This window comes from Sceloporus occidentalis, unplaced genomic scaffold, assembly GCF_023333645.1.
Source record: "Sceloporus occidentalis isolate IW3139 unplaced genomic scaffold, rSceOcc1.0.p SCAF_2, whole genome shotgun sequence".
Classification (NCBI taxonomy): domain Eukaryota; kingdom Metazoa; phylum Chordata; class Lepidosauria; order Squamata; family Phrynosomatidae; genus Sceloporus; species Sceloporus occidentalis.
The window spans coordinates 273,826,266-273,851,060 of NW_028316982.1; the positions used below are offsets into that span (position 1 = coordinate 273,826,266).

The 24,795-nt window shown below is 47.0% G+C and overlaps 2 protein-coding genes across 3 annotated transcripts in view; one reads left to right on the plus strand and one right to left on the minus strand.

Moving 5' to 3' along the window:
• Positions 1-1,084: 1,084 nt before the first annotated feature.
• Positions 1,085-14,981, minus strand: XNDC1N (XRCC1 N-terminal domain containing 1, N-terminal like). Of its 2 annotated transcripts, none has more exons than XM_089513183.1 (10): positions 14,723-14,981; positions 12,327-12,452; positions 11,281-11,419; positions 9,294-9,449; positions 8,608-8,771; positions 6,668-6,744; positions 5,987-6,216; positions 3,361-3,439; positions 3,027-3,178; positions 1,085-2,026 (listed from the first exon to the last, which is right to left on the minus strand). In XM_089513183.1, exons 2-10 carry the CDS (start codon positions 12,369-12,371, stop codon positions 1,791-1,793), a joined length of 1,278 nt encoding a protein of 425 aa, XP_089369309.1. In that variant the 5' UTR covers positions 12,372-12,452; positions 14,723-14,981; the 3' UTR covers positions 1,085-1,790. The 2 variants fall into 2 exon arrangements, with proteins under 2 accessions (XP_089369309.1, XP_089369310.1); XM_089513184.1 differs by lacking the exon at positions 14,723-14,981 and adding an exon at positions 14,259-14,283.
• A 495-nt stretch (positions 14,982-15,476) lies between these two features.
• RNF121 (ring finger protein 121) overlaps positions 15,477-24,795 on the plus strand; it is a 33,126-nt gene continuing 23,807 nt past the window's right edge. The window contains exon 1 of the mRNA XM_089513185.1: positions 15,477-15,541. Within this exon, the coding sequence (XP_089369311.1) occupies positions 15,485-15,541 (57 nt within the window). The 5' untranslated portion in view covers positions 15,477-15,484. The remainder of the gene's footprint in view (positions 15,542-24,795) is intronic.

Genomic DNA, 24,795 nt, shown 5'->3' on the forward strand with positions numbered 1-24,795 from the left:
GTCAGGCCTCACCTGGAATAAACCTGTCTCATTTTGGTCACCACAATTCAAAATGCATGTGGACAAGTTGGAGCAAGTCCAGAGGAGGGTGACCAAAAGCAGGAGAGAAATGGGTTACTCAGAGACAGAAAAAACATCGAATTTTAGAGTTGGAAGAGACCCCAAGGGCCACCCAGTCCAACCCCCTTCTGCCATGCAGGAACTCTCCATCAAGGCATTCCCACTGAAAGATGACCATCCAGCCTCTGTTTAAAGACCTCCAAAGAAGACTCCACTGCTCTCTGAAGGAACATGTTCCACACTAAAAGGGTTCTTACTCTTGTGAAGTTCCTCCTAATGTTGAGGTGGAATCTGGGTCCTGTTCTTGGGAGCAGAAGAAAACAAGTTTTCTCCCTCCTCAATATCACATCCCTTCAAATACTTAAACAGGGCTCTCATATCACCTCTTAACCTTCTCTTCTCTAAACATCTCCAGCTCCCTAAATCTCTCCTCATAAGGCATGGTTTCTAATCTGTTCAGGTCATTTTGAATTTTGCTCCTGTCCTCTGGAGTATTAGCTATTCCTCCTAATTTGGTGTTGTCTGCAAATTTGATAAGTATGCCCCCTATTCTTTCACCAAAATCATTGATAAAGATGTTGAACAGGCGACTGGGCCCAGGACAGAACCCCACTGGATGCCCCACTGGTCACTTCTCTCCAGGATGAAGAAGATGAGCCACTATTGACCACCCTTTGGGTTTGGCCAGTCAATCAATTACAAATCCACCTAACAATTGCCTTGTCTATCCCACATTTTACTATCTCATTTGCAAGAATGCCATGGGTAACCCTGTCTAAGGCCTTACTGAAATCAAGATATACTATATCCACAGCATGCCCTCCCTCTACCAAGCTGGCAAGAAGATTCTGCCAGTCTCCCCTCGCCATCACTGACACAGGACCTTTCTGTGTGTGAAAGCCCTGGGCTGGACAGCAGCTCAGCCATCTTTTTTACCAGCAATACTCGATCCCAGCACCAGAGCATCAGCAAAAAAGGAACACAAATATTAGACACATGGAGAAATCCATCACCTTTTCAACCTTGGCCATGTTTATTGGACCAAATCAAAGAAAATGTCATTCAGCCTAGACTTTGGATAATTAAAATCCTGTTATTGTGGGAAGACAGAGCCAAGGAAGGGAAGGCCTTTGAATCTGAAGCAGCCTCATCACAATGTGACACAAGGGTCCTGTGAATAATAATTAAAAAAGGGTGGGGGGGATCATGCAGGAATGTTGGATGAAAAGAGTCTGGGGTGTGAGTGAGGGTCTTCCCATGCCACTAGTCCACAAGGAGAACAGGGACCAGCATGTGCAGCCCAGGCTCCAATTCTTTGCATAGTGGGAAGAGAAGGTAAGAAAGAAGAGAACTACACGCGTCTTCTCAAAAGCAGTTCCTGCATTTTTACCTCACTGAGCCAGGATTAGGGAAGTCTTCATCTGTATGAGGCTCAAAATCTGGCCCATGAGTGGAGAAGTGGGAGCTGTATGAGGATACAGAGAAGGACCAGACGAAAATGAAAGGGTGCCAGTACTGCAGGTAAACTCCACATTCCACTCCAGGGGCTGCAGTCCTAACTCTCCCCATTCATGGCTGCAAGGCCTCAGACACAGGGAGAGCACCTGTGAGAGGTCGCTCTTTGCCCCCCAGGTCCATACTCAGGGTCCTTGTCCAGTTAAGTCTTTGTCCCAGGGCTGAAGCCCTCAGCATGAACAAATGGTTAGAGCTTCAGCCTCCACTTCCTCCTCTTATTCCACCCAGAGCCAGGAAGGGCTGCTGGCCAAAGGCTGGCCCTGATCCCCACAGGTGCTTGCGTGACTCTCTACTTCCAAAGCATGGAAATGGATCTGGCAGATGGGGCACTGAACCCAAGCCTCCCTGGGCTCTTCCCACGGCGATGAGGATGAGGAGGAAGGGCTGGATTCTAAATCCTCTTCCCCGCATCTGGAGGCATGCGCTGGCAAGATGCCGGTGGGGAAACGGCCTGCGGAAGGAAAGAGTGGAGGTTGGCAAAAGCCTGGTGCTCTTCCTTCTCCCAGAGCAGTGAAAATGCTACTAGACAACCAAGGCCTATAGAAGGAAAAGTGCCACCTAGGGTCCTTTCCAAAGCTGCTAAAACCAAGGCAGCAACAATGAGATCAGAAGGGGCAAGAGCAGATAATAAAAACTGGAGTCAAGAAGCTCTCCGGTGGGGAAAGGTTTTTCCATGGGTCACTTTCAGCCTCCAAGTCAAAGTTCCTGTGGCCCTCCAAGTCCTCAGCTGGTACCCCAAGGCCTTCCAAAAACCCCTAAGATTAAAAAATGGGAGGTGGGCTGATTTCCACATGACATTTTGCTCAGATTTGACTCAAAATGCTCCCTCCAAAAACCGCGGCCACAAACCGGGTGGTTTGGTTTCCCCACCCATCCCTCCAATGGTGCCAGAAACAGAGCCGCTGGTCACTTCTGGTCTTCCTGGATGACCCAGTGTCCCTGCCTCTTTTCACACAGTGAAAAGCTTAGAGTTTAGGTCCAAAACACACTGCAGAAATAATCCAGTATCACATGGCTTTACCTGCCCCGGCTCAGTGCTAGGGAATCCTGGGAACTGTAGTTTCTTGTGGCACCAGAGCTCTCTAACAGAGAAGGCAAAATGTTTCACAAAACTACAGTTCCCCAAATTCCCTAATACTGAGCCAGGGCATTTAAAGCCATCTGAAACTGAGTTATTTCTGCAGTGTGCTTTATGCCTTAGTATTTCTTAAAGGGGCAGAAGCAGAAACTGTGGTGAACACTATGGAGAGTAGAGAGAGCAGGAGGAAATAAATTGCTGAAGAACACTTAACAGAAGCAAAACGCAGTGGATTCCTCTTCTCCCACCAACTCAGAGATCAATTTTTGAGAAACCTGGCCAGCAGAAATTTAAAAAGCAACTCTGAATTAACTGCATGAAGGTCCTCATCATGTTTCGCTCTCTCAGTCACACTTTTTATGCTATAACTTACCAGCACATATGGGGCATGTGCCCAAACCCACACCTCCATCTTCTAGCCAGTTTTCTCCTTCCTTTCTCTCCTCCACCTCTTCTTTTTCTTCTCTTTCCACATTTCTCTTATGGTCCTGGGCTCTTCCCTTCCTTTGAGAAACATCCCTGGGCCTGTCAGAAAAAAAAATCCAGAAACCTACAGATGGTCCTTCTATTTGGAAGGTCCAGGTTGTGTCATGGTCAGGAGTAAAAATCGCACAGGGCTACAAGTGTGGCAAGACTGCAGCTCCCAGCAGCCCTTGCCAACAAGGCTGGAACTGGGAAGAAACCAATTCCAGAGACAATCAAATTACCTGCTTGCATTGTTGCACGGCCCTCTTCTTCTGCTTGTTTTCCTACGATCTCTTCTTCCAGACGGTTCTTGCTTGGACCCTGCAGGATAAACCAGGCCAAAAGCATCAGTCTCTTGGAGGGGGCCCTCCTCTGTGTCCCACCAGTGGGGCAAGACTTTGGAGGAACACATGGGAGCAGGGCCTTTTCAACTATGGCACCCTAGTTGCAGAATTCCCTTCCTTTAGAGCACTGATTCCCAAACTCTTGTCTTCAGCTCCCAGAATCCTAGACTACTGGCCAAAATGGCTGTGTCTTCTGGGAATGGAAGTGCTAAACACCTGGACGACCAGAGTTTGGGAACCACTGCCTTACACTGGTTTCATTCCAGCATGGAGTAAAAACGTGGCTTTTATAAAATCAATACCTTTCAGGCCCAACTGATTTCATCCTGCACACAAGCATGGCTATAAAGCTATGTGTAACTGGTTTTAAACCAGTCTGTTCTAACTTGTCGGCTTGTTGAATAGGCTTTTAGTGTGTTTATTTTCCACTGTTTTAAACTGGCTAAATGGTCTGGAGTGCTTTGTGTGTTCTTGCACAGCAGACTGGGGATGCACTGGAGGGCCCTTGGGGTCCCTTCCAACTCTGATTTTATTGTACGTTGCCTTGAGGGCCCACTGTACGGGGAGAAAGATAAACATTTTAAAGTCTTCTTTTTCAAATTCTCACATTGTTTAAATTATTCACACCATTTGATTTGTTTCTTTATTGAGCTTCTATACCCCGCCTGTCTCCCAATATGTCTCCCTTCCCACAAGGCATCTGACTCCATCTTGGCCTGTGAGGGGGAGAGAGGGTGGGCCAATGCTATCAGGCCTATCCTTAAGATACAGAGCCCTCCATCTGTCCATCTGCCTTGGTCCAGGCCTCAGAAGGAGAGAAGAATGCTGGACCTGATCCCCTTCCCCTCAACCATTCCCTTCTCCTTTTGTATCGTGTCTTCTTAGATTGTAAGCATGAAGGCAGGGAACCGTCTAATTAAATGATTTTATGTACAGTGCTGCGTAAATTTACAGCGCTATATAAATAAAGCTTAATAATAATAATAATAATCTAAGATCATTTTCATTTGTTAAAAAATGATTTTATTCGTTTATCCTCCTGAGATCCTGGGATCCAGGGCAGGACAGAAGTATTCTAAATAAGTTTACCTGCCTCATAACAACAGATCATGCAGACAGAAAGATGGGGAGAAACAAAAGGGTTTGCCATCAGGATCAAAAGTGTATCTTTATCCAATGGTCACAATTAAGTCATGATTATTCTGTATCCTCGGGGGTTTTCAATGGTTCAAAACACACTGCAGAAATAATCTGCTTTAACTGCCCTGGCTCAGTGCTAGGGAATCCTGGGAATTGTAGTTTATTGTGGCTCCAGAGCTTTCTGACAGAGAAGGCTAAATGTCTTTCCCTAGCATTTTGCCAGGGCAGCTAAAACAGTCTCAAATTGGATTATTTCTGCAGTGTGTTTTGGACCAGTGTCTTGCTCTCTGCAATGCTAGAAATGTAGGAACCAAAGGATAATTTCATTAGGGGTCAGAATTCTTATCTAGGGTGGGCCAATGCCCCTCATTTTGCCTCCTGCCATAGCTGCACCCAAGCCACAGCCTGATCTACCTCACAGGTTTGTTGTGAGGGTCAAAACCAAATGATGCTGTACACACAATGCTATTTCACCCTCTAGTGGTGGTTGTTGAGTGCACAGCGGTTCTCTTCTTCTCTCCCAGGCTGCTCCTACTCAATTTGGAGGAACTGTTTGGTTCACCATGAAGCTGAATTTTTAGAAACACACATGGGCCTACCCTAAAGGCACCATCAGAGCTTGTATGTTCTTGGAAGCTAAGTAGGGTCAGCTCTAGTTAGTACCTGGGTGGTACTCCACCAAGGAAATCCAGGTGCTGTAGGGCCTAGGCTATGGCTAAAAGTCACCTTCAGGTTTCCTGTTGACGTACAGCAACCTCACTAATTTCATAGGGTTTTCTTAGGCAAGAAGTCATCAGAGGTGGTTTGGCCAATTCCTTCCTCTGAAATATAGCCTTCAGCTCCTGTTATTAGCAGACCTGATTTTTCCAACTGATGTGAGAGGATGCTGGACCCCATCAACTAAAGAGTCATAGAACTGTAGAGTTGGAAGAGACCCCAAGGGCCATCCAGTCCAACCCTATTCTGCCATGCAGGAACTCTCAATCAAAGCATCCCTGACAGATGGCCATCCAGCCTCTGCTTTAAGACCTCCAAGAGGGAGACTCCACCAATATCTCCAAGGAAGAAGTGTGTTCCACTGTGGAACAGCTTTTATTGTCCTCCTGAGATTTAGGTGGAGCAGCAGAAAACAAGCTTGCTCCCTCCTCAACATGACATCTCTTCCAATATTTAAACAGGGCTCTCATATCTCCTCTTAACCTTCTCTTCTCCAGGCTAAACATCCCCAACTCCCTCAGTCGCTCCCTAAGATGCTTTCCTCTGTTGCAGGCCATCTGCTCCATCTAATTATGATCATCACATCTTATTTCATAGCAGGGATGCTGTACCCAGGTCTGACTCAACACAATGCTCCCTCTCAGTGAGACCCCTGCCCAATACTCACCTAACTGCTGAGGGTCCTGAGCCACCTGTTGGCTCTGTGCATCCTCTCGACCCTTTGCCTGAAGAGGGGAGGAATCTGGCGCCAAGGGGAAGGTTCTCTTGCGAGCAGAAGCTGCCGTCAGCACCATCCTGGCCGGGCGGCTCAGGCAGACTGAGGTGGACGCTCCAGAGAGGGAGGTGGGGTCCAGCTGCACCAGCCGGCTTTTCAGCGCCACTTCTTCTTCAGTGCTCCTGCAGAGAGAGAGAGAGAGAGAGAGAGAGAGAGAGAATGAATGAATTCCAGGAAGAATGTGCAAAGACACCATTACAGCTCAATAGTAAGACCATAGAAAATGTACATAACTCTAATATTGATTACGAAAGACATTGAAATAGTTAAAGATTTTGCATACCTAGGCTTAGTCATCCATCAAAATGGAGACTCTAGACAAGAAATCACAAGAAGACTAGGACTTGGAAGAGCAGCTATGAAGGAACTAGACAAGATCCTCAAATGTAAAGACTGAGTTAAAAAACATTCAGAAGAACACCATAAGTCAAAGCAGACTTGATGACACATAACATACATATACACACTCAATGCAGCCACCGAGACTGTGATTTCACCTCCTGTTTCAACATAGCAGACACTTCACCATTCCTCAGCCCTAGCAGCTCCTCTGTGTTGAGTACCAGTACTTACGTTGGCTCTTCTGGGAAGAAAGTCCTGCAGATGGCTGCGTTCGAAAGCCACGGATTACTTGGAAGCTCAGAAGGGGTCTGTGGAGGGGAGAAGGAAAAGGAGAGGAGTCAAAGAATAATAGGATCTTGGTGTTGAAAGGGATCCCAAGGGCAATCCAGTCCAACCTCTTCTGCCATGCAGGAAGACACAATCACAGCACTCCCAAAAGATGCCCATCAAACCTACGATCAAAGACCTTCAAAGATGGAGAATCCATTACTCTCCAAGGCAGTCAATTCCACAGGGAAAGAGCTCTTTCAGGAAAAAAAGATAGGAGAGTTCATCAAAAAGTGAAATGCAGTCAGATGCCAGGGATTTTCCTTCTAAGAGTTCAAGATAAATATGCAAACTGCTGACTTCTGCTTGTGATGTGGCTGCATGACTTTAGGAAGGACACTTTAGGAAAGACTTTTAAGGAGGAAACATTAGGATGAACTTCCTGAAGGTAAGAGCTGTTCAATGGTGGAAGATGCTGCTGCTTTGGAGTGTGGCAGCCTCCTTCTTTGGGGGTTTTTAAACAGAGGCTGGATGGCCATCTGGCAGAGGGAGGGCTTGGATGGTGTCTTCCTGCATGGCAGAAGGGGATGGGGCTGGTGGTCCTAGGGGTCTCTTCCAACTCTAGGATCCTATGACTGTGTTGGGTTACTGCAATCACCCATCAACGCTCAGCCAGCAGTAGGGCCATGGCAGCTGCCAATTCCCACGTAAGCAATGCAGTGAACCCACTCCAGGTTTTGATAACTATATAGGAGCTCTGTGAGGTACGCAACCTACTGTATATACTCAACTATAAGTCGACCTCATCTGTAAGTCGAGGGCAGGTTTTGGGGGCAAAATTATTGATTTTGATATGCCCCTTGGATAAGTTGAGGGTAAAATTTAGGGACATGCAATAAAGAATCTAAATGATGAAGCAAAGAAAAACAATGCCAAAGAACCTACAAAATTATGGCAGGCATAACTGTTTTGTTCACACTAAAGGCTGGATGAAAGAGAGAATAGAGGGAGGTCATTGCTTCCAGGACAGATTGCACACTTGCCTTTCGCCAGGAGATGGTTCCCTTTTTAATAAGAGTTAAAGTATAGTATTTACATTGACCCATGGATAGGTCAGACTAGGTTTTTGGGGTGAATTTTTTGACTAAAATTTCTAGACTTATGCATGAGTATATACAGTAGATTCAACACTTTGGACAACTGCTTTAAAGCCTTGGTTAGAACCTGGGTTCCCCATGTCCCTGACATGGGAGGTACTAGCCACCATGACCCAAGGCTATCTGTGAACATGGTATGAGGAACATTCATCATGACTGCTATCCACAGATAAGGACAGATGGAGTGCTTTTGAATCTGAGCAGCCAGTACCAACCAATTCATTCTCCGTCCATTTTTATTTCTTAAAATGCCTTGAAAGAAATGCAGAATGGGTAGTTGTTCTGAGCAGAAAGGCAGGGGAAAGGGTTAAGCAGCCTTGCCCTGCCTTTCTGCTGCTGAACTAACTTTGCCAAGAAACTCGTGTGATAGATTTGCCTCAGGGTTGCCATAATTACTCCCAATTAGAGTAGACCCATTGAATAAACTGATGAACAGCAAGTCAGTACTACCCTAAATCTCACTGATTCAATGAGAGTATCTTAGTTGGGACAACTAAATGGGTGAGGCCTATTTATGAAAAAGCCCTGTTCAAATGGCATGACAATGAAAGACTGCCCCACTGGCATCAGGTGATCATCTTCTTGCAAGTATGCTCCAGGGACCACCATAGAGAAGATCCTCTCTGCTGAACCCCTCTCAAATGACTAGTTTGGTTCTAAGACCCTTTAGGTGCCAAATTTGTGCAGATGTGCATGAAAAGGGCAGGACAGCTGCCCAACCAAAATGATTCCCTCCCAGGTCTTTACCTCACTAGGAGAAGAGGCTGGAGCCTCTTTGCCCTCCTCTGTGTCCTGCAGAGTGCGGATCTGGATGAAGGCAAGACCAAACTGGGTACGTCTGTTAAAAGGCTGGCTGCACGTGAGCCGGATGCGATCCCACTTCTCGGCCAGCGCAGAAGCCAGGAAGTCCCCTGTAGAGGCAGCCAAAGAGACACGGAGTAAATGCAGATCCCGGGCATGTATGCTGTTTCTTACATTCTGCCCTGTATCATGGCCAGTGTGCAAGTAGCTGCAGAATAATAGAATAAAAACAAAGAATTTAACAAGTTAAAAAAAAGTTTAAAGTTTAGACTAGAAGAGACGTGTGTTAAGAATTTCGGAAGTAAAAATCAGGATGCCAAGACTTTGGTTAATGGCTTTGTCTTCATTTGATCCTGGAATGATGCCAGCATGGGGGCAAATCAGACCTCTGAGGCGAGGATATTCCACAAGTGGGGTCCCACAGCAGGGCAGGCCTTTCCCCCACGTCCTCCCACTGAAGGGAAATGGAGGATGGCACCTCCAACAGACCTCAATCCTCGGGCTCCCAAACCATTTAAGTCTTTAAATGACACCACCAGCACTATGAATTCAGACCGGGAGCCTAAAGGCAGCCAGACTCCTGAGTCTTCCAAGTGGTGAGGAAAAGAGTGGCCACCTCCTTCCTTCCTTACCTTCTTTGAACATCCGAACCCCAGAACGATTCTTGTCCAGCTTGGCATCTCCTGGCACCATCAAAGCGGCGGTGGGCAAGAGGGTGAGGTAACTCTGGTCCAGAGGCCAGGAGGAACGCCCCACATCGATCTGAAGGAAGGCTGAACCACAGTTTCCTGGAGACCATGAAACATCAAGCCAGGCTCAGCATCAGAAGTCCTCTCATAGGACACTCAAGCAACAATTTTTGCCTGCTGTACCTTATAATCCTAGACCTGGAAGGGATGCCAAAGGCCAGCCCACAACAGCCTGGCAGGTGGCCACCCAATCCCTGCTTTAAAAATCCTTTCACAGAAGTTTTCTCTTGCTCCCTCAATTTGGCTGAGCTGTGTTGCAAACAAAGAACATTACAAGCATTGCTACTACTCAGACCCTCATAGGCCAGCCTTTCCTATTCTGTTTATCTACCCCCTGACTTTTCTCCAAAGCTGGGACTTAAGGAGGCTGACAAGAGTTTTTAAAAATACAGCCCGGCTATGGGATTCTGGGATTTGTAGTTTTGTGAGATATTTAGCTTTCTGTTAGAGAGCTCTGGTGCCACAACAAAGTACAAACCCCAGGATTTCATAGGATGGAGCCATGGCAGTTAAAGCAGTGTCAAACTGCATTAATTCAGCAATGTGGCAGCAGGTGAAGAGTCACGTAGCACCTTAAAGACTAAGAATTACTCCAGGACTCCAATCTCCTTAAGCCAAACAAAGCCTGTTAGTTCTTAAGAAAGGGATAGGTACGTTTGGAGAGGAAGTGGTCCTTTTCCATCCTTAGCCCACCTCTCTCAGGAGCCACAGTGGCAGGCCCAGAGTGGGGAAAAATGCAGGTTGCTTTTTCAGCTCATGTTTCTGAGATTTTTTTGCTGTTAGAAGTATCAGAGAGAAGCCATGCCATTTTAAAGCGATTAGAGGGGTATGGGAGCAACCCACAAAATAGTCTGGGGACCTTCCAGGGCCCAGAATGGGGCCATCACTTTCCCTACCCCTGGTTTAAGATGATACAAGAATGTTGGTATCACAAGTTTGAGCAGGATCCCTTGTTATAAGAAAAGCAGGTTTGGACACAGAAGTAGTAGGAATGAAAATAGGAGGAAGGAATATCAACAATCTGAGATATGCAGATGACACCTTAATACTAGCAGAAAACCTCAGACCTGGAACAACTACTAAGGAAGATCAAGGAAGAAAGTGCAAAGGCAGGCTTACTGTTGAACAGAGAAAGCCAAAATAATGACTACGAAGATCTTCACAAGTTCAAACTAGACAATGAAGAAATAGAAATAGTAAAAGAATTCCCATACCTGGGATCAAACATTGATAGAAATGGAGACTGTAGTAAGGAAATCAGAAGATTAAGAATGGGAAGGATGCCAATGAAAGAACTAGAAAAGATCCTAGAATGGAAAGATATACAACTGGGCACAAAAGTCAGAATCATACAAGCCACTGTATTCTCTATTACCAGGTATGGGTGAGAGAGATAGAGAGTTAAGAAAGAAGATAGGAAGAAACTCCATTCATTTGAGATTATATAGGGCTGGAGAAGAGGGCTGAGGATCCCATGGACAGCAGCCAAAAGGACAAACCAATGGCTCCTAGAGCAGATCAAGCCAGAAACCTCCCTGGAAGAAGCCAAGATGACCAAAGTGAGGCTGTCGTCCTTCGGACACGTCATGAGAAGGAAGGACTCCTTGAAAAAGACCATAATGCTGGAGAAGGTGGACGGACGTAGGAAGAGAGGAAGGCCACAGGCTAGATGGAGGATGATGATAGAGTCTATGAAGGAGGTCACTATGGGTTTTATGGGGCTGCAGGAATTAAGCAGAACAGAGGAGGATAGAGAGGAGTCTTGGAGATGTTTTATCCAGAGGGTTGCCATGGGTCCAGTTCGACTCGAGGGCGGCTAACAACAGCAAACCAAATACCCCTGCACCCTTTCCCCCATGCAAACGCTCACCCACATCCACGTAGCCAATGTGGCTGGCTTGCTCCAGCTGCAACTCTGCTCTCAGCTGCCGGCTCCGATCCCGTGGGGCGCAGAGCCAGGGACGAGGGCCTTCTTGCAGCAGCAGGTTCTCCACGGGATACTTAGGATCCTGGCCCAGAAAAGAATGGAGGAACTCAGTGTAGCTCAAACTCAGTGTAGATGACTTTATGGACTCTCCCCCCCCCCCCCCCCGACTTCTGAATAGTGATGTGCTGTACTTCAAGGGGCTGCCATTCAAGAGTGGTTGGAAACTATTTTAAAGGTGTAATGAAAGTTTGTGCTGCTATTTTTGTTGTATACTGTACTAAAACACTTATTACATAAAGCAATACTTCTTATTGTTATTATTCTTATTCTTGGTTCTCACCTGCCTCTCCCTATGGATCAAGGTGGGGAAAAACAACAATTAACAAACGAATGATATGAGTTAAAAACACATCATTGAAATGGCTCCCAAACATTGGTCCTCCAGATGTTTTGGACTTCAGCTCCCAGAACTCCACTCTGGCTGGTGCTTCTGGGAGCTGAAGTCCAAAAATCCTGGAGGAACAAAGTCTGGGATATAATAATAAGATATAAGATATAATTGGGATGAAATACTAAGATATACACATATTAAGATATGCACATATTTAAACAATCCTTATTTAAAACTAATCTCTTAAAGTTGACTATAATGTGGCTTGATGCTTTAAATTCAGTTTAGTTTATAGAGGAAAACATTGTAATTTCTTGAAAGAAAAACGTCCTCGTCCCTCGCCATCCGCTGGGGCTCTTAGGGGCACAGGACCCCCACCATGAACGCGGAAGAACCGCAAATAACAAAAACACTATGTTTTTACCTGAGAGGACACCTCTCTAGGAAGCTCTAGGTCCTCCAGGGCAACTTTTGGTTAAAGCTGGCCATAGAGTTGCGCTGGAGGACCCAGATATTCCTAGAGGGAACATATTAATAAAATCTGTGAATCCGCAAATGTGGAGGGACAAGTCTACACCTGAAAAAGCGTTCTTGTTACCTGAGACGTGAAAGACACGACGTGCTTAATTTTAACTGGAGCCATTTTCAAGCCTTTGCAGAATCTCCTTCGTCTGCTGAAATATCCATTGGCTTTTATGGGATTTCCCCATCAAAAATGTTCTACCTGCACAAGAAGAAGAAGAAAGGAATGAGGTGGAGTTTCTTTCTTGCTAGGTTTCTTTCTGCCACTTTCAAGAAAGTCCCTTGGTTTCCGGCTGAACAAAACCCAGCATCGTGAACCTATACATATTTAATACAGGATATCAGGACAGTTAGAAGAGCTTTGCTCTGCTGCCACAACAAACTACAGTTCCCAGAATTCCACAGCATGGAGCCATGGCAGTGAAAGCGGTGTCAAACCGGATTATGTCTGCAGTGTCCATCCCCTTCCCCTGGGCATCGACAGGGGAAGTGTGACCCTGCTGGTGCTCTTGGACATCTCAGCGGCCTTCGATACCATTGACCACGGTATCCTTCTGGAACGCCTGAGAGAGTTGGGTACTGGAGGCACTGCATTGCGGTGGTTCCGATCCTACCTCTCGGGGAGGTCCCAGATGGTGTCGCTTGGGGACAGCTGTTCGGCCAAGAGGGAGCTCAAATCGGGGACCCCTCAAGGTGTGATTCTGTCCCCAATGCTCTTCAACATTTACATGAAGCCGCTGGGAGAGATCATCTGGAGACATGGGGCGGGGGGTTATCAGTACGCTGATGACACCCAAATATACTTCTCTACGTCTCGGACTGAAGCAGTGACTAAGGATGGCACCTCTCCTCTGAATGCCTGTCTTGGGGCAGTAATGGACTGGATGAGGGAAAACCGACTCAAGCTGAATCCAGGTAAGACGGAGGTACTTGTTATAGGAACCCCGAATCCAGGAATGGAGTTGTGTCAGCCAGTTCTGGATGGGGTCACACTTCCCCTGAAGGATTCTGTTCACAGCTTGGGGGGCTCCTTGTCTCGTCGCTCCAACTGACAGCTCAGGTGGATGCGACAGTCAAGAAGTCCCCTCAATGCTATGGAATGCTGGGATGTGTAGTTTTCTGAGATGCTTAGGCTCCTCTGCTCCATGCCTTGGAGAGGCAGGAAAGAAGTAAAATGTGTTATTACAGTTGGCCCTCCAGCGTTTGGGACTTTGATTAGTCTGTTCCCTCTAGGCATCTCTAGGTCCTCCAGCGCAACTCTATGGTCAACCAATTGTTCATAGAGTTGCACTGAAGGACCTAGAAGTTCCCAGAGAGAACACTTCTCTAGTCATTTGTAGGCCCTCCAGCGCAGTTCTATGGTCAGCCTCTATTTAGTAGGCGCTGCCCATAAAACAAGGCTTTTGAACAGAGTGGTCTGTTGTTTTAATGCGCATGGCTTTTAAATGCTTTTAAACAGCAGCCCACTGCAGCTGCCCTTTCCCAGCCTCTGGGCTAAAGACGCTCTGCCTGCTCAGATGGCCCCGGGGAATGATGGGAGGTGTAGTCCAAAGAGTTGGGAGGAGGTTACTGACAGATGGGAACTGACATCAAGCAAGTACATGTCCACACCCATCATCCTCCCATAGTCAGGGCGATGGGTGTTGTAGTCCAACCCCCTCAAGCCCTCCCAGTCTCTGCCTGGATTGCAGATCACATTGTCCCCACACGATGGGCATTGTAATTCAACCCATCTGTATGGTGCCAATTTGGGAGGAAGGAGGGAAACAAAAGATGGAATGGATAACCCATCACCCCCCCAGTCTGCTTGGATTGCAACTCCTATCATCCCCACATGATGGACACTGTAGTCCAACGCAGCTGGAAGGAGTCAAGTTGGAAGGAAAGAGGGAAACGGAAGATGGAGTGGATAACCCACCAACCTCCCCTCAGGCCCTCCTAGTCCCTGTCTGGATTACAGCCCCCATCATCCCCACCTGCAGATGATGGGTCCGGTAGTCTAACCCACCTGGAAGACACCGATTTGGAGAAAGACCAGAAAGAAAAGGTGGAGCGGATTACCCACCAGCCTTCCCATATGCTCCCCAGCCTCAGTGTGGATAGCAACTCCCATCACCCCCACATTGTGGGCATTGTAGTCCAAGCCATTTGCGAAGAATGGGGTGGCTAACTCAACAACATTCTCTCAGGCTCTCCCAGCCTCTGCCTGGATTGCAACTGCCATCATCCCCACATGTCGATGATGGGAGCTGTAGTCCAACCCATGTGGAAGATCCCAATTCAGGAGGGAAATCAAAACAAAAGATGGAGTGGACAACCCAGCAGCCTTCCCTCGGCCTCTCCCAGCCTCTGCCTGGACTGCAACTCCCATCATCCCCCACACGATGGGCGCTGTAGTCCAACGCAGCAGGAAGGAGCCAGTTGGGGAGAAAGGAGGGAAAGAAGGCCCCCCCAAAGCGGACCCCGCCTCACCTCGGTTTCCCAGCCTCCCGCCAAAATCTCCAGGTTGACCTTTGACCCTCCGCGCTGATTGGCCCTTAATGGTCCTCTTGCTGCGACGTCACAAGGCCACGCCCCCTGCATCATGATTCCACTTCCTTCTCTTCTGATTAAAAAGAACTAATTTTAAAACCTTTTTGAATACATTTTAACTCTCTTCTGGGAAAAAGAGAAGGTTATTGCCGTTATTCTTATTCCTTTTGTGATGAATTTATTCTTCATCTTCGATAACGTCTCCCTCTGACAGGACCTGCCGCGGGGCGTGCCGGGAGTTGTAGTCTTTCCGCTCGCCCCGCCTCCTTTCTCCCTCAGCCTCATATCACAGGCGAGGCGGGCGGACTGGCTGAGGGACGGTCCACAAATTCATAACCACCACAGAAAGAGTAAATTAGGGCAGCGCTTCTCTACAACCCGTTTCTCCAGATCTACTCCTCTGTGACCATCAGATGCAGTGTATGCAGGTGATTCGGCGAAACCACCCATTCTGAAGCGGGTTCGCTTGCCATTTTCGTCTTTTAACCAGCACCGCACGTGTACGACGCTCCCTCAATCCCTTTGACCGGCCTCTTAGCCCTCCCTCTAAGCTCGCTTGGTCCCGCCCTAAGAGCCGCCTCGACCAATAGGAATCTCGGAGTCGGACGCCTCCGCGCGGCGATTGGTGGAGCGGTAGCCGGCGGCGGGAGGTGATTGGTGGGCGTCGACGGAAGCGAATTGCCCAGCTGGCGAATGGGCAAGATGGCGGCGGTGGTGGAGCTGGAGGTTGGGGCCCCGATGGAGCACGACGCCGAAGAGGTGAGCGGAGGCGCCTTCAGTCACCGCCGGGACGGATAAGGCCCTCCTAGGTGCCTCCCAGGCGGCGTCCGCACTGCGGAGTTTAACGCGGTTTGAACCCGCTTTAAATGCCATGGCTGTCGTTTGACTAGAGAATCCTGGGATTTGTAGTTTTATCTATCTATCTATCTATCTATCTATCTAAAGAGAGAGATGTGTGTGTGTAATATTATTGTTTTTATCATATTATTATACTATTATGACATGTTTTATTTTTATAAATATATAATGTATAATTTTTATATTTATTATTATTATTATATTATTATTATTATTATTATTGTATTATATATATATATTACATATTTAAAAGCCAATGCTATTCTAAGCTGCATCCATAGAAGTCTGGTGTCTAGATCAAGGGAACTCTATTCTGCTCTGCTCAGGCCCCACCTGGAATAATCCTGTCTCCAGTTCTGGGCAAAGCAATTCCTAAAGGACATTGAGAACCTGGAGCCATGTGTCCAAAGGAGGAAGACTAAAATGGTGAAAGGTCTGGAAACCATGAAGCCCTCTGAGGAAGGACTCAGGGATCTGGGGATGTTCAGCCTGGAGAAGAGAAGGTCCAGAGGGGATATGAAGGGATGTCATATTGAGGAGGGAGCAAGCTTGTTTTCTGCTGCTCCAGAGAATAGGACACAATGGAGCAATGGATGCAAGCTCCTGGAAAAGAGATTCTAGCTCAACATTAGGAGGAACCTCCTGAGAGTCAGGGCTGTTTGACAGTGGGACACACTCCTTCCTCGGAGTGCAGTGGAGTCTCCCTCCTTGGAGGTCTTTAAACGGAGGCTGGATGGCCATCTGTCAATGGGGATGCTTTGATTGGGAGTTCCTGCATGGCAGAATAGGGTTGGACTGGATCAGGGCCCTTCTTGGGGTCTCTTCCAGCTCTGTGATTCCATGAAACGTCCTGACTGTCAGAGCTGTTTGACAGTGGAAGACGCTGATTCCTTGGAGTCTCCTTTGGAGCTTTTTCAACGGAGGCTGGATAGGGGTGCTTTGGTTCGGGTTCCTGACGGCAGGGGATTGGGCCCCATGGTCCCTGTGGTGTCCTCCAACTCTATGGTTCTAGATTGCAGGCCCTTGGGTGGCAGTCAGAGCTGTGCCTTGCTCACAGGTGATTGGGAGTTCCACACTTGAAGCAGCACATTAAATGTACAAAAAGGTTGCCATAGAAGAGGCTGCTAGGACATTATATGAATGTTTGCCTGCCTTGTAGTTGCTTGTCAATGTATGGTGACGCTGTGGATTTCATAAGGGTTTTTTAGGCAAGGAATACTCAGAGGTGACTTGCCATTGCCTTCCTCTTACAGCTCCAGGTATTTCCTGGTGGTCATTCTTAGACACAGTTTGCATGCAGAAGGCCACAGGTCCATGCACAAGTATCTCCAGTCAAAGGCCTTTCTTTTTTAGGGCAGGGACAGATGAGTGACTTTGCAAGACCTGAACGCAGCTGTTTCTCCCAAGTGACTTGGAGGCCTGTCATACGTAAGGTTGCCATGAGTGGAAGTCATCTTGACAGTAATTAACAACAGCAGAGATGAGAGAGACATCAGTCTCGTCCGGAGAGCTTCCCTTGGCCAGAAGGGACTCCCAGAGCTGCTGTTTATTATTCATGGGAGAGAGGTACATTCCAGGTTTCAGAGTAAAGTATGGCCTTTCAAGTCACCTGTTGACTTTGCCAGCTCCACAAATGGCAAGGAAACTGGCAGTCCCTAGTTGGTATTATGTACCAGATTTGAATTCAGTATCTTCCATTTTCTGAAGCAGAAGCAACTGACATTTAGAGCATTCACCATGCCTGGATCTCATGTGCATCTCCTCTGCAAAGTTGCATACATAGCCTGCTAGACATGGAAGTTGATTATTTCTGAATAGGTCAGTACCTAATCCTTTGCAGTCATTTGGGAGGAAGGAGTAGGGTCACAGTAGTTTGGGTTAGATGCAAAAAGAATAACAGCCACCATGGACCTGGGATTGGGACTCTTCCTCATCTCAACTCCCAAACAGATTTACTGATAAATCATTCCTGAGCTTTTCTCATAGCCCAAAAGGTCCGGAAGTCTCTGGGAAACATGTTTGCAGGGCCACAACATGCACTAAATAGAAACACGTACATGGTTAACAATGACAACATGGAAAGAACAGCCATGGGGCGCCTGCGTTTGAAAGTGAATGTTGGGTGCTATTGGGCCACCTAGCCAAGATGGGCAACTTTTGTGTGTGTGTGAAACACAAGGTAGAGTGTGTAAGTCACTGGGAGTCCCACTTACTGCTGGCCATGTTTAGTACCTCTAAGGTAACTGCAGTGGCCTAGCCCTTTTAAACTACATTTTAGCACTGGGTGAGGGAAACAGTCATGAGTCAAAGTGGAGAAAGTTGGCTGGCTCTCATTCTCTCACATAACTGTAAACAGGAGGCCTGGCGCAAGCCTTGCTCTGCCTGCGCTATCAAATTGCAGCCGCTTGGCTGGTCTTGATTTCTCATTGCTGCCGTATGTTCTCTCCTCTTTGCTTGTCCTTTCTTCCTCTGAAAGGTAAGCTCCTCTCGGACTACACCTATGTCACATACGCTGCAGGTGGAGCTCCTTTAGCCTTGTGCTTTCCGGTGCAGTGGTCTTTGTGTTGGACTACAGCGCTGGAGACCAGGGTTCAATTCCCTGCTCAGCCCTGGAGAGCCACTGGATAACCCTGGCCTCATCACATTCTCTCAGCCTCAGAGGATGGCAAGGGCAACCCCCCCCCCTTGAATAAATGCTTCCAAGAAAACCCTGTGATGGGGTCACCATATCAGAAATGACTTGAAGGCCCACAACATCAACAAGGTCTCCTTTTGGATACAGAATCTCTGGAACCCACTGGTTGCATCTGAAATTTGCAAAGCCTGAGGGCGCGTTATGGGTCTCTTGACGCTTCCAGCTTGACTCATCCCTCCTGTGGGATCGTGCGGGTGCGCTCGCGCATGGAGGATTACATTAAAGTCCCCTACTCCCACTTTTCTTGCTGGAATCCCAAAATAGGCTCAGTCGTCCATCTGCCAGTGGATTGCCCTGCTTCCTCTGTTCTTGAAAGACTTTACTGTTGGGCTCCTTCAACCTGCCTCTGGAGTGATTCCTCATTGCAAAATTAGTTTTTGATGAGGGGTTCCAAGGAGCCTGGGCTCTTCTCTGAACAGGTGCAGAGACAAACCCTGGGCACATCTTGCAAGTGAGAATTTGAAACAAGGGCAGGAAGAGTGGTTTGCTTCTTCGGGTGAAGATTTCAAACAAAGAAAAGGCAACGGCTTTCTTTCTTAAAGAAAAAATTGGTTGGACTATAAGGTTAGGCTGGAAAATAGCGTAGCGCATAATAAAAGGGCTCTTGTTCAAAGCTTCTGGCTCAGCCTTTGCTTCAGTCTCCTATTTCCTCAGAGGAATGCTTAGGAGGCCCTCTCAGGCTGCAGACCTGAACACGGTCTTCTTGGGAAAATTTGTTCAAGTGCTTTTTGAATTCAGAGATTCCAACTTTTGAGCAGACATGAGTACATTGCCCTTTTAGAGGTGGCTGCACTCCCTGATCCCAGGAAAAGAAACCTAAGACTTCTGGTCCAATTCTTACATTGTCATTTGCCATGGCAGCCCTGTGAATGAGAGCCTTCCCAAAGTCACCTGGTTATCAGCCGCCCTACTCAGGTCTTGCCAACTCAGGGCAGCCATGGCTTCTCTCATTGAGTCTCTCCACTTGTAGTGCGGCATTCCTCTTTTCCTACTGTCTTCTACCTTGTGCAGACATTTCACAAAATGAAATTCAACACGGAGAAATGTAAGGTACTGCACTTAGGGCGGAAATATGAAATGCACAGATATAGGATTATGGGGGACACCTGGCTGAACAAGAGACTTATTCATGTGAAAGGGATCTAGGAGTCCAAGTAGACCACAAGTTGAACATGAGTCAACAGTGCGATGCGGCAGCTAAAAAGGCCAATGCGATTTTAGGCTGCATCAATAGAAGTATAGTGTCTAGATCAAGAGAAGTAATAGTGCCACACTATTCTGCTCTGGTCAGGCCCCACCTGGAATATTGTGTCCAGTTCTGGGTACCAGAATTCAAAAAGGACATTGAGAAACTGGAGCATGTCCAAAGGAAGGTGACCAAAATAGTGAAGGGTCTGGAAACCATGCGTTATGAGGAAAGACTTAGGGAGCTATGGATGTTTAGCCTGGAGAAAAGAAGGTTAAAGGGTGATATGATAGCCCTGTTTAAATACTTGAAGGGATGCCATATTGAGGAGGGAGCAAGCTTGTTTTCTGCTGCTCCAGAGACTAGAACACGAAACAGTGGATGCAAGCTACAGGGAAAGAGATTCCACCTCAACGTTAGGAGGAACTTCCTGAGAGTCAGGGCTGTTTGACAGTGGAACAAACTCCTTCCTCGGAGTGTAGTGGATTCTCCCTCCTTGGAGGTCTTTAAACAGAGGCTGGATGGCCATCTGCTGGGGATGCTTTGATTTGGATTTCCTGCATGGCAGAAGAAGGGGGTTGGACTGGATCAGGGCCCTTGGGGTCTCTTCCAACTCTATGATTCTATGATTATAAGTAATAGCCACTCTATTCTGCTTTGGTCAGGCCTTACCTGGAATAATCCTGCATCCACATCTGGAGACCACCATTCAAAAAGGACGTGGACAAGCTGGACTGTGTCCAGAGGAGGGCCACTAAAATGGTGAAGGGTCTGGAAAAGAAATTCCAGAGGTTCAAGCAGGATTCAGGAGAGGAAAAAGCACCAGGGACCACATTGCATACATACGATGGCTAATGGAGCGCCCCAAGGAATTCCAAAAGAAAACCAGCCTGTACTTTATAGACTATAGCAAGGTCTTTGATTGCATAGACCATGAAAGGCTATGGAAGGCCCCTTAAAGACATGATGGGAGTGCCAACACATCTAATAGTCCTAAGCATGAATCTGAACTCAGGACAAGAGGCCACTGTCAAAACAGAAGACTGAGAAACAGAATGATTCCCAATTGACAAAGGGGTCAGGCAAGGCTGCATCCTCTCACCCAATCTGTTCAACTTGTATGCAGAACATACTATAAGAAAAGCATGACTGCACACAGAAGAAGAAGGAATGAAAACAGGAGGAAGAAATATCAGCAATCTAAGATACGCAGATGACACAATAGCAGAAAACCTCACAGACCTGGAACAATGACTAAGGAAGATCAAGGAAGAAAGTGCAAAGCCAACCTTAACGTTTAACATAAAGAAAACAACAATAATGACCACCAAGGATCTTCATAAGTTCAACTGAGACAAAGAAGAAATAGAAGTAGTAAAAGAATTCCCATACCTGGGATTAAACGTCGATAGAAATGGGGACTGCAGTTAGGAAATCAGAAGAAGACTAAGAAAGGGGAGCGTGGCTATGAAAGAATAAGGAAAGATCCCAAAATGCACAGATACACAACTGAGCACAAAAGTGAGAATCACACAAGCCATTGTATTCCCTATTTCCATGGATGGATGTGAGAGATGGACAGTGAAGAAAGGAGATAGGAATAAAATCCATTCATTTGAGATGTGTTGCTTGAGAAGAGTGCTGATGACCCATGGACAGCAGCCAAAAGGACATACAAATGGGTCCTGGAGCAGATCAAGCCAGAAACCTCCCTGGAAGAAGCCAAGATGACCAAAGTGAGGCCATCTTACTTCGGACACATCATGAAAAGGAAGGACTCCTTGGAAAAGACCATAATGCTGAGAAAGTTGGAGGGAAGAGAGGAAGGCCACAGGCCAGATGGAGGATGATGGACTCTATCAAGGTCACTATGGGTTTTATGGGGTTGCAGGAATTCAGCAGAGCAGCGGAGGACAGAGAGGGTCTTGGAGGGGTCTCATCCAGAAGGTTCCCATGAGTCGAGATCAACTCGAGTGCAGTTAACAAAAAATGTATGCCAAGCAAACGTTCATGGGGCACTTGAAAAGGGGATTTGCGGGGACCATTTCTCAAAGCCCTAGAGAATCTTTCCTGCCCCTTCCTCAGGTGGTGACATAATAAATGAAGGTGGAATGCATGGAGCTGTGAAGATTCTGTAGATTTCTCAGGAATGTGCTGGATCCAGATGCACCTGGCTTTCATGGAAGCCCAATGGGAGGGATTTTCCCCTGTGGAAGAAAAGCTGGGCCTTTCTCCTCTGCCTTGAAGAACTGAGATGGCTGATGTAAGAGTGGGTTTGGTTATTCGTAACGTAATACATTTATCCCAACAACGGTTCCCCAATTTACACTAGACTAGTTCCTGAACTTTGGTCCTCCAGATGTTTTGGACATCAGCTCCTAATTTTGCTGATCTTTGACCAAGCCAGCTGGGGCTACTAGGAGTTGAAGTCCAAAATACTTGGAGGACCAAAGTTTGGGAATCGCTGCACTAGACCGTGTCCAGTATCCTCTTGTGACTTACGGTGGCAAAACTGGGTTGGATTGGTGGGAGTTATACCAGCGTAAGTACCACTGCTGGGTGTTGGGGCAGGAGATTTACTTATTTATTGAGTTGGTACCCAGCCTTTCCCATCATAGGTTGGGACCCAAGTAATGGGATGAACCATCCCTCGCTCCTCACACAACACTTTCTGCCAAGCTTTGCAATGCTGCCTGGGCAGAACTCCTCTTTCCTGACCCAAATGCCCACCAGTTGCCCATAGGGCACAGCAGGAGCATTCCTCTGTCCCCTTTCTCTGACATCCAGCTGTCATTCTCCTACCAAAACCTCCAGCAAAAGTACATTGGTGGAACTTTCTGCAACGCCAGCCTCAGATAGGATCTCTGCCTAAGAGGTTAACAGACCAACAGAGCGATTCTTTTCTAACTGGTATCACATTGCCAGGTGGAAGCATTTCTGTGCTTTGATGGCTGTGGAATGTCGCTGGTGAATGTTACCTGTTTCTTTCTCCCCCTCCTTTTCTCCTTTTTGTGTGTACCTATCAATCTGTGGAGCCAGAGCGGTGTAGTGACTTCAGCACTGGACTGCGACTCTTGTTTTCCAGGGTTCGAATCCCCGTTCAGCCATGGGAACTCACTAGGTGACTTTGAGCAAGTCACACACTCTGTCAGCCTCAGAGGAAGGTAAAAAGCGAGCTGCCTCTAAACCAGTCTTACCAAGAAAACCCTGTGATAGGTTCGCCTTGTTGCAAAACAGGCTGGTTTCTGCTTGTTTGGGCTCCAAGATGGAGTGGTGCCAGGGATGGTCCTGTTTTCAGCTTGCAAGAGTCTCCAGAGTCAGTTTTGCCAAGTGAGTGAGTTTCATGGGACAGATATTGCTTAATTGCTTCGCTTTCCCGATCAAAAGAGAGAGTTGCAAAATGCATCTTAGGAAATCTGTTGCGATGTTAGATGCCTTTTTCTCTGACTTCTGGCAACTGCAGTTTAGGCTCTCCGTGGCTAGATTTCTTAAGAGAAGATTTGCTGTCATTGCCATCCTCTGTGGTTGAGAGAGTGTGTCTGGCCCAGGGTTCCCCAGTGGGTTTCCTTAGCTGAGTGAGGATCTGAACCCTGGTCTCTTGGTTTCCTAGTTCAACACTCCAGCCAAAGCACAACACTGTCCCCTAGTGCCTTCGTATTCAATCTAACTTAGGGTAACTCTATCATAAGGTTTTCTTGGTCGGATTTTTTTCAGAAGGGGGTTGCCATTGCCTTCCTCTAAGGCTGAGAGATTGTGACTTGCCCAAGGTCACCCAATGTGTTTCCATTGCTGAGCAGGGATTCAAACCCTGATCTCCCAGAGTCCTAGTCCAACACTCAGACTATTCCTCCACAGTACTGATGGGGAAACGATGCCAAGCTGGAATGTGTTAGAACAAAGTTCGCTTCTTTCAAGGTAAAAGAGTGCAAGCTGCCCTCCTCCGTATTGCAAGAGAAGGAGCCAGAGCTGTAAGCACAGGAAGGCTGGCTTCTTGGCCAGCAGGTTCACCAAGCGGAGCTGGCAGCAGAGGGCCCTGGTGGGTTGAGAGGCGATAGGCAAACGCCTTCAGCAAATTAAGCTCGGCTGCAAGGTTCAAAGATGCCCCATGCTTTTGCATGCTTAGAACTTACCTTGTAAGGAAGAAAGGGATATTGGTGATATGGCAGGATAGTTATTGATAACAACTTCAAGGAATGTCAAAAGGCAAAGGGTACTCAGTGTTTGGAGTCTTTGAAGGCATGCATTGTGATGGTGACGGAATCCAACATAAGGGTCCAGCTGGGGAGCAGAGATGCAGCACTCTCTGCCAGAAATATGTGCTTGAGCCTGCCATTACATCTGGTTATTTTTGCATACAGATGTCTTTCTGTTATACTTGCATTCTTTATATATTTAGATAAGAAATACACTTGCATAGAAACATATTTCTGAGATTCTTGCACTGAAATTTGTACTTACTGGTGACGCTTAAATCTTTACATTTCTACCTCTTGTATTCTGTTTTACATTATAAAGTTATGACAAGTAAAGGAACTGTACAACTGGTTGGGAAGTTGTCGCTGATGTTTACAAACTGTGTATAACTACCATTTAGCTACAAGTGGATAGACTCCACCAAGGAACCCACAAGGCTGCTTGCATCTGCAAGACCTGAGAAGGGAGGCTAAGGACAGGGTCACTTGGAGGTCTTCTTGGTCATGGAGTCACCTTAAGTCGAAGTTGACTTGATGACTGATAGATCATAACATTTGTCCAGGATCCCATTCACACAACACAGTTGCACACAGCTATGATTCCACTTTAACTGACATGGTTACACCCTGTGGAGTCCTGGGATTTTTACCTATCGATCGATTCATCTATCTGTTCATCCCACCTTTGTCCTTGCCCAGGTCCCAAGATGACATCTTCAGTTTACTGCTCAACCTCAAGTTGAAAAGCACGGAGAGCATGTTTTTAGGAGAACTAAGGCAGAATCTGGGTCCCATGTCAGGAGAAAGGTGGGATGTAAATTAAGTAAATAAATACATTTGTCCCCCTGGTCCTTCTTCAGGATTGCACCGCTCTCTTCCAAGCCATGAAAGATCCCAACTGTGCGATACGTGAGGACCTTGCGAGGGGCCTTTGCCATCTCAGCCCCAAGAATATGGAACAATCTCCCTGATGAGCTCCGCTCCACCACGTCTTTAGACCTTTTTAAGAAGAATCTCAAAACCTTCTTCTTTTCCCAAGCTTTCCCCCCATGAGATGTGACTTTGGTTATTTTCCCCTCTA